The 6,138-nt window shown below is 41.5% G+C and overlaps 1 protein-coding gene across 1 annotated transcript; it reads right to left on the reverse strand.

Moving 5' to 3' along the window:
• Nucleotides 1-582: 582 nt before the first annotated feature.
• On the reverse strand, nucleotides 583-5,774 carry otx1 (orthodenticle homeobox 1). The gene is made up of 4 exons (XM_036593364.1): nucleotides 5,755-5,774; nucleotides 4,020-4,210; nucleotides 2,592-2,746; nucleotides 583-1,374 (listed from the first exon to the last, which is right to left on the reverse strand). Exons 2-4 carry the CDS (start codon nucleotides 4,114-4,116, stop codon nucleotides 625-627), a joined length of 1,002 nt encoding a protein of 333 aa, XP_036449257.1. The 5' UTR covers nucleotides 4,117-4,210; nucleotides 5,755-5,774; the 3' UTR covers nucleotides 583-624.
• Between the last annotated feature and the right edge of the window lie 364 nt (nucleotides 5,775-6,138).

Here is a 6,138-nt window from a genome sequence, read left to right on the forward strand (position 1 = left end):
TTATTAAACCATTTTCAAATCCAGCAACACCAACTAAATATGGTCACTGTAACTGACCCAAATACATATGTACAAGATTCAGCTTGAAGCTGACTAAAAATCTCTCGCAACCTAAAAAACAAAATGAGCACTGAAGAAAAGGAAACGGCTGTAGGCTGTACAGGGGGGTAAAACCTGGTTGCTGAGGGTTCAGAGTCTGGTGATGAGGGGGAAAATAATAATATTAATAATGATAACCATAATAATAATCCAAAGATTTTGAGGGCATGTGGGTTAAAAAACACTTTAAAACCGTCCAGAATTCTGCATCTTCATCCCTTCATTGTAGAGAACTGGCTTTTTTGATTCTTGTCCACAGATCTGCTGGTTCTTTCTCTTGAGAATCTTGGGAGGGGCTTTCTTTTTTTTGTTTAGAAAAACATCTAACTATTTTGTTAAGTCCATATAACTTTTTTTAAAATCTTTTTAATAAACTCAGCACACTATTAAAAACAGAGAGGGGGAGTATGGAGTGGTTCGGTGGGGTGGAAAAAGGGTGAGGAAGAAAAGAAAACCACCAGAATAAGAAGAAGAAGAAGAAGAAGGAGAAGAAGTAGAAGTAGTAGGAGAAGAAGGAGAAGAAGATCACAAGACTTGGAACCTCCAGGACGCCTGGTCTTTGTAGTCCAAACAGTCCGTGGCGTTGAAGTTGATCTTCCAGGAGGAAGCCGTCTGCTCCTTGTAATCCAGGCAGTCGGAGGAGTTGAAGGTCAGCCCGGCGCCGCTGTAGGCCTGGTGGTGGTGGTGGTGATGGTGGTGGTGACCTGAAGACTGGCTGATGTGGTGGTGGGGGTGCGTGGACATGGATGACGGCGTCATGGGGCTAAGCTGATGGGGGTGGTGGGGGTGCGAGTGCATGGGGGTCAGGTAAGAGCCGCAGTCCACCCCGCTGAAGTAGGAGCTGGATGGGGTCGGGTAGCCTTGGCCGTAGCCCGCCGTCTGGTTGTAGGACATGGGGTAGGAAGAGCCAGCCGAGCCTGAGACCGACCGCTGCATGCAGGAGGTGTTGGAGGGCGGCATGGGGTCCGGGAGCGAGGCGGAGGGAGGGGCAGAACCAGGCGAAATGGCTGGGCTCCAGATGGATGACACGGTGCTGATGGAGGTAGATGTGCTGCTGATGCCCGTGTTGTTGTTGTTGTTGTTGGCGGTGGACGAGGAGGAGGAGGACGAGGAGCCCGTGCTGGACACGGCTGGAGGGGTGAACTGACCACTGCTCTCGGAGCCCGTGCTCTCCCGTGTGGGGGACGACTTCTTCTTGACCGGCCGAGCTTTGGTGCTGCTCCCTCCGCTCTGCTGCTGCTGCCTGCACTTGGCCCGACGGTTCTTAAACCACACCTGGAAAAAAAAATAACATGCGCAGGCGTTAAAACCAACCGAAACCAACATACTTCACTTCACTTCTTCCAGCACTTGGGAAAAACAAGCCCTCCAGAGCCTCCATTAAATGATTAAAGAGACCTTTCGTGCAATTCTGAAGGACAGGCTGGAGAGCTATTGTACATCAACAGTGCGCAGAATGACTAGTTATTGGCCGTTAGTCGCATTCATTTGCATGGAGCCTCTCTCTGTTCAGGCCTGTGGATCTCATTACAGCACATGGAGGTGGCAGGGAGATAGTAGGCTATTGAGTTTCTCACCAGAGATGGTAATTCAATAGCATGAGGAGGGTCCATCTAGAGCGTTTCGTTTCACATACGCACTCACTGGAGAGCAAATAAAACTAGCTCAGGAGAGAGGAACATGCTCTTCCTCAATATACACTCTAAAAAGAGAACCTACAGGGTTCAAACCGATAATATGTTGACATTAAGTATGTTAATTGTGGAACTTATTTACATAAAAATGGACAAAAATGAATGAAAGTGCATTTCAGTGAATGAAAACCAAAAAGAATTCCACTGCAATGAAACTGAAATATTTCAATACTTGTTCCAACAGCCGTTGAATTTTATATCGAGGTAAACAAAGTCCTGGTATACTGACTGGATAGAAATGTGTGGCATAATTAAATACACCAAGTAATTTTGATGTACAAACCCAAGTCCATAAATCATTAGTAATGACTAAGAAGCACGTCACCGCAAGAAGCACAACTGCACCCTTCAGTTTGAACCAGCACCAGCCCTCCGTCAGAGCGGCCAGTCTGCTTCCACACCAACAGGCCTTTAGGTATGTGGGATTTAGTGTTCACTCCCTGTCAAACATCAGACCCATCAGTAACTGGGTCAAGTCAGAAACCTCAAACAGGCCTCAAATGGGACAGTCTGATAGCTGAGGAACCTGAGAAGCTGCCTCCATATGTAAGCTAGCAAATCTACACAGCAAATCAGATAAATGCATCTCCAATGAAGCAGCGCTGACTGGACAAACCACAATACCGGCCCTTAATCACTGCGAAATAGTGCAGCTAGAGAACCGATAGAGGGCGCTGAGGAGCACTAGCACAAAACGCGCAAAGTTAGCGTGTGAACTAAGGACGCGCAGGGACTTGTGGGCTCGCGGGCCGCTGAATAAACGGTGTGGGAAGCGAAGAGTCGTTTGGTCAGCCATACCTGCACTCTGGACTCCGGCAGATTGATTTTTAGCGCCACTTCCTCCCGCATGAAGATGTCCGGGTAGCGCGTTTTTGCGAATAGCGCCTCCAGAACGTCCAGCTGCGAGCGCGTGAACGTCGTCCTCTCCCGCCGCTGCTTTCTGGGCGTGGCTGCTAAAAACAAACAGAAACCTTTAGATAAAGCACATCGAGAAATGACTGAATATTTGAGAGTAAGACAAATATGAAATAAAAGGAAATATTTAAAAATAGGTAATAAAAAAATTAATGAAATGTGTATTATACAGTCGATCAACAATTAACACGTTTTGTTGATTTGCTAAGTTAAAGTTAATACATGATCTAGAGAACACCCTTCAATACAGTATTAAATATATATATAATATAAATAACTAATACTGCATAATTTCTGATTATTTGCCGAGTTAACTTAAAAAACATAAATAAAAATTTTACATTTGCACAAGTCACACACCCGTGCAAAAAAAGCCCAAAACGGTAAAACATTAAGCTTTTAATTGTCATATAAAGTGTTGAACAAATATATAAAGCAAGTTACTATGGGAAATTTTTCATTTATATTTCTTTAAAGTGTTAAAGTTTGTAAGAGTGAGGTTTTCAGTTTTAAGTGAAATAAATGTGGACGTGTTGTGCTCAAAGAGAATATTTGGTCTCGCTATAGGGTGTGTGTGAACTCTCACCAGAGAAAATCATCAGTAAATACCATTATATTTTGAATATTATTCTTTTTGTTTGAACGGCAGTAAAAATTAACTTTGTGCGTTTTATTTATATTTATATATATATATATATATATATATATATATATATATATATATATATATATATATATATATATATATATATATATATATATATATACACACACACACACACACACACAAAGACTATACTATCACAACTATAGAGAGAAATTTATATACTATTTTTAATATATCATATAATAGACATACAAATATTTAGATATATAAATTTATTTTCTGCCGGACAAAAACACGAAGTCAGAATCGCACACATTTCAGTACAGAGCAGACAGAAAGACTGCTGTCTCACTCAAAGCACATCAGAGAGGAAACTCTTCCAAATGAATAAACTAATACAGATGTGCTTGTTTTTCCTCTGTTAAGTTACTTTCAGAGAAAACTCAGAAACAGACTAAGACTAAGGTAAAGCTGAGCTCAATCCGCTCCGCCTGGTCAGCTGCTGTGCGAAATAACAACTATAGTCATAAAATAAAATAATCTCTCCATTCTGAGTGTCCGGATAAACACGTCCACAGCGCGCGTGGAGAAATCAGTCAGATTGAGTAGATGCGCGTTAGTGGCTCGTCCAGGGCGCGTGTGCGTGTCTCTGGCTATAAGCGTCCTGATTAAAGTACAGGTCCGTGGTGAGCGCGCGTGAATACCTGGGTAGCCCACGGAGGGATGCAGCAGGTCCATGGCCGCCCCGCTCAGCCCCAGGCCGTTCATGGCGTAGGGGGGCTGTTTGAGGTAAGACATCATGCTAGAGGCAGTCCCGGGTCCCCCCAGATCTGACCAGCACGCTGATTTAGCCCGATGTTGCACTTTGACGGAGGACGGAGCCAAAATCAGGAGACTGAAACAGACAGAAGAGCTTCATCAGGACACTCAGCACGCAGGAGAACACAGAGACAGAGAGTCGCTCTGAAAGCCTGGAAACACGGAGAGCGCGAGACAACAAACTGACAAATCTGAAAAAAGTCCCAAACATTTCAGAACAGATTTAGATTATAGACTGTAAAGTGGAACAGAAACTGATTTGTAAGAATCTGGATGAATAAAAATGCTGATTTTGCTGATCTGAAGTATAATTTTTGATTTGCTTCAATTAAAGTATTAATTTAAATTTGGAAAAAAAAACCCAACAAAACCGTTGATTTTGTTTTAAAGATTGTTAACTATACTGTTAAAAAATTAACCCAATGTAGTTCAGGTCATCACACTTAGAACAATTTAGAGCATAATAATAATAATAGTAGTAATAATAATAATAATAATAATAATAATAATAATAATAATAATAATACTCATTCGAGACCTAAATTTTCTAATTTTTCATAATTTCAGATTTTGTTCGCTGCTCATAATTATACAATTCTATAATTCTTGAGGAATAAAAACCTGTAATTTTTCTAATTCTCAACTTATTTAGTCAGGCCAGCTGTTCATTATTGGGCTACTTTGCTAATAAAGCTGTTTTGGTCCAGTCCAGTCCGACGGCTTCAGTTCAGCTCAGCTCATATAAAATCTTCATTTTCAAATGTTTGAGTTTTTTTTATGTATTTGTTTCAATGTCTAATAAATTTATTCTCCAGTATAAAATAGGTGCTACAGTAAAGTGTGAGAATTCCTCAGGCCTCACTCACTTTAATGAAACAGTCCAATATTCAAAAGAGCAGTTATTACATTTTTTTAATTTAAATATTTTACTAAATTAAAATCCGAGCGGAAGAAAAAAGGAAAAAAAAGAATGATATGAAAAAAATCTGAAAACTGTGTGTGTATAGATTATATATATATATATATATATACACACATACACACACACACACACATATATACATACATATACACACACACATATATATATACACATGTGTACCAATGAAGTATGTTTCCCTCGTTATGCTAGTTCTTAAAAGAATTGCACACCTCACATAATTTTACGATCAAAATTTCATTCTTTAAGCAGGTTAACTATCAGATCTGAGCCATGTCCTGCTCTCGGGGGGCTTTCTGTGTATTGGGACCCCTTTTTTTCTTTAACTAGTTGTGGAGCTGTGTAAAGCCTGCTTTAAAAAGGCCACATCTTCGTGCAAATGAAGCCAATTCCAATGTAGATTAGAGCTCCGAGCGGCGGCCTTATCAGCCAAATAAATTAACAAAAAAACAACAAAACACGCCTCTCCAATTACCCTCCACTTCAGGGGTCCGTCAGGAGGAGCAATCCCACCCTAAAAAGAGTGATCGTCCTCTTCCCCCGAAATTAAAACCTAAAGCGGTCAAATTTCTCGCTTAATTTCATTTGATTACTGTTTGGCCTTTAGCTTCTCGAGAGCGACTCAGAGCTCAGTCTGTAAAGCTCAGACTGAAACATTCCTGATGAATAAGCGCGCTTACCTTAATCCGAGACTCTCCTCTACTCTCCTGCGCGAGGCCACCACACCGCAAAATATCCAACCAGTGAGAGAGAGAAAAAGAGGGAGAGAGAGACAGAGAGAAAGCAGGGAGGCTCCCAAACAAACAAACAAACAAGCCGCAAAACTTCTCCTGGAAAAGAGAGCCGCAGCTCTGCTCGAGCTGGTAGATTCGTCTGAACGCTGATCGTTTGTTTCCTCCGTATTTTTAAAAAAACTGAAAGCTGCAATGTTTTCTTTTTGTTTTTCTGGGGAAAATCAAGAAGTCATTTGCGTTTTCTCGCGCGCTCCTTCGCGTCAGTCACTGATTGCTAAATGTAGACGGATGGAGATTGATCACCTTCTCCTTTCAGCCCAGCCTCTCTAA

The sequence above is a fragment of the Colossoma macropomum genome, unplaced genomic scaffold (assembly GCF_904425465.1).
Source record: "Colossoma macropomum unplaced genomic scaffold, Colossoma_macropomum, whole genome shotgun sequence".
In the NCBI taxonomy this organism is placed as follows: Eukaryota; Metazoa; Chordata; class Actinopteri; order Characiformes; family Serrasalmidae; genus Colossoma; species Colossoma macropomum.

What these genes read in the sequence shown, in the direction of transcription:
- otx1 (XM_036593364.1), bottom strand. Translation starts at nt 4,116, where the DNA reads ATGATGTCTTACCTCAAACAGCCCCCCTACGCCATGAACGGCCTGGGG. An exon ending in TCCCTCCGTGGGCTACCCAG is followed by an intron (nt 2,747 to 4,019) that starts GTATTCACGCGC and finishes GTTTGTTTTTAG; the next exon opens with CAGCCACGCCCAGAAAGCAG. An exon ending in TGCCGGAGTCCAGAGTGCAG is followed by an intron (nt 1,375 to 2,591) that starts GTATGGCTGACC and finishes TTTTTTTTCCAG; the next exon opens with GTGTGGTTTAAGAACCGTCG.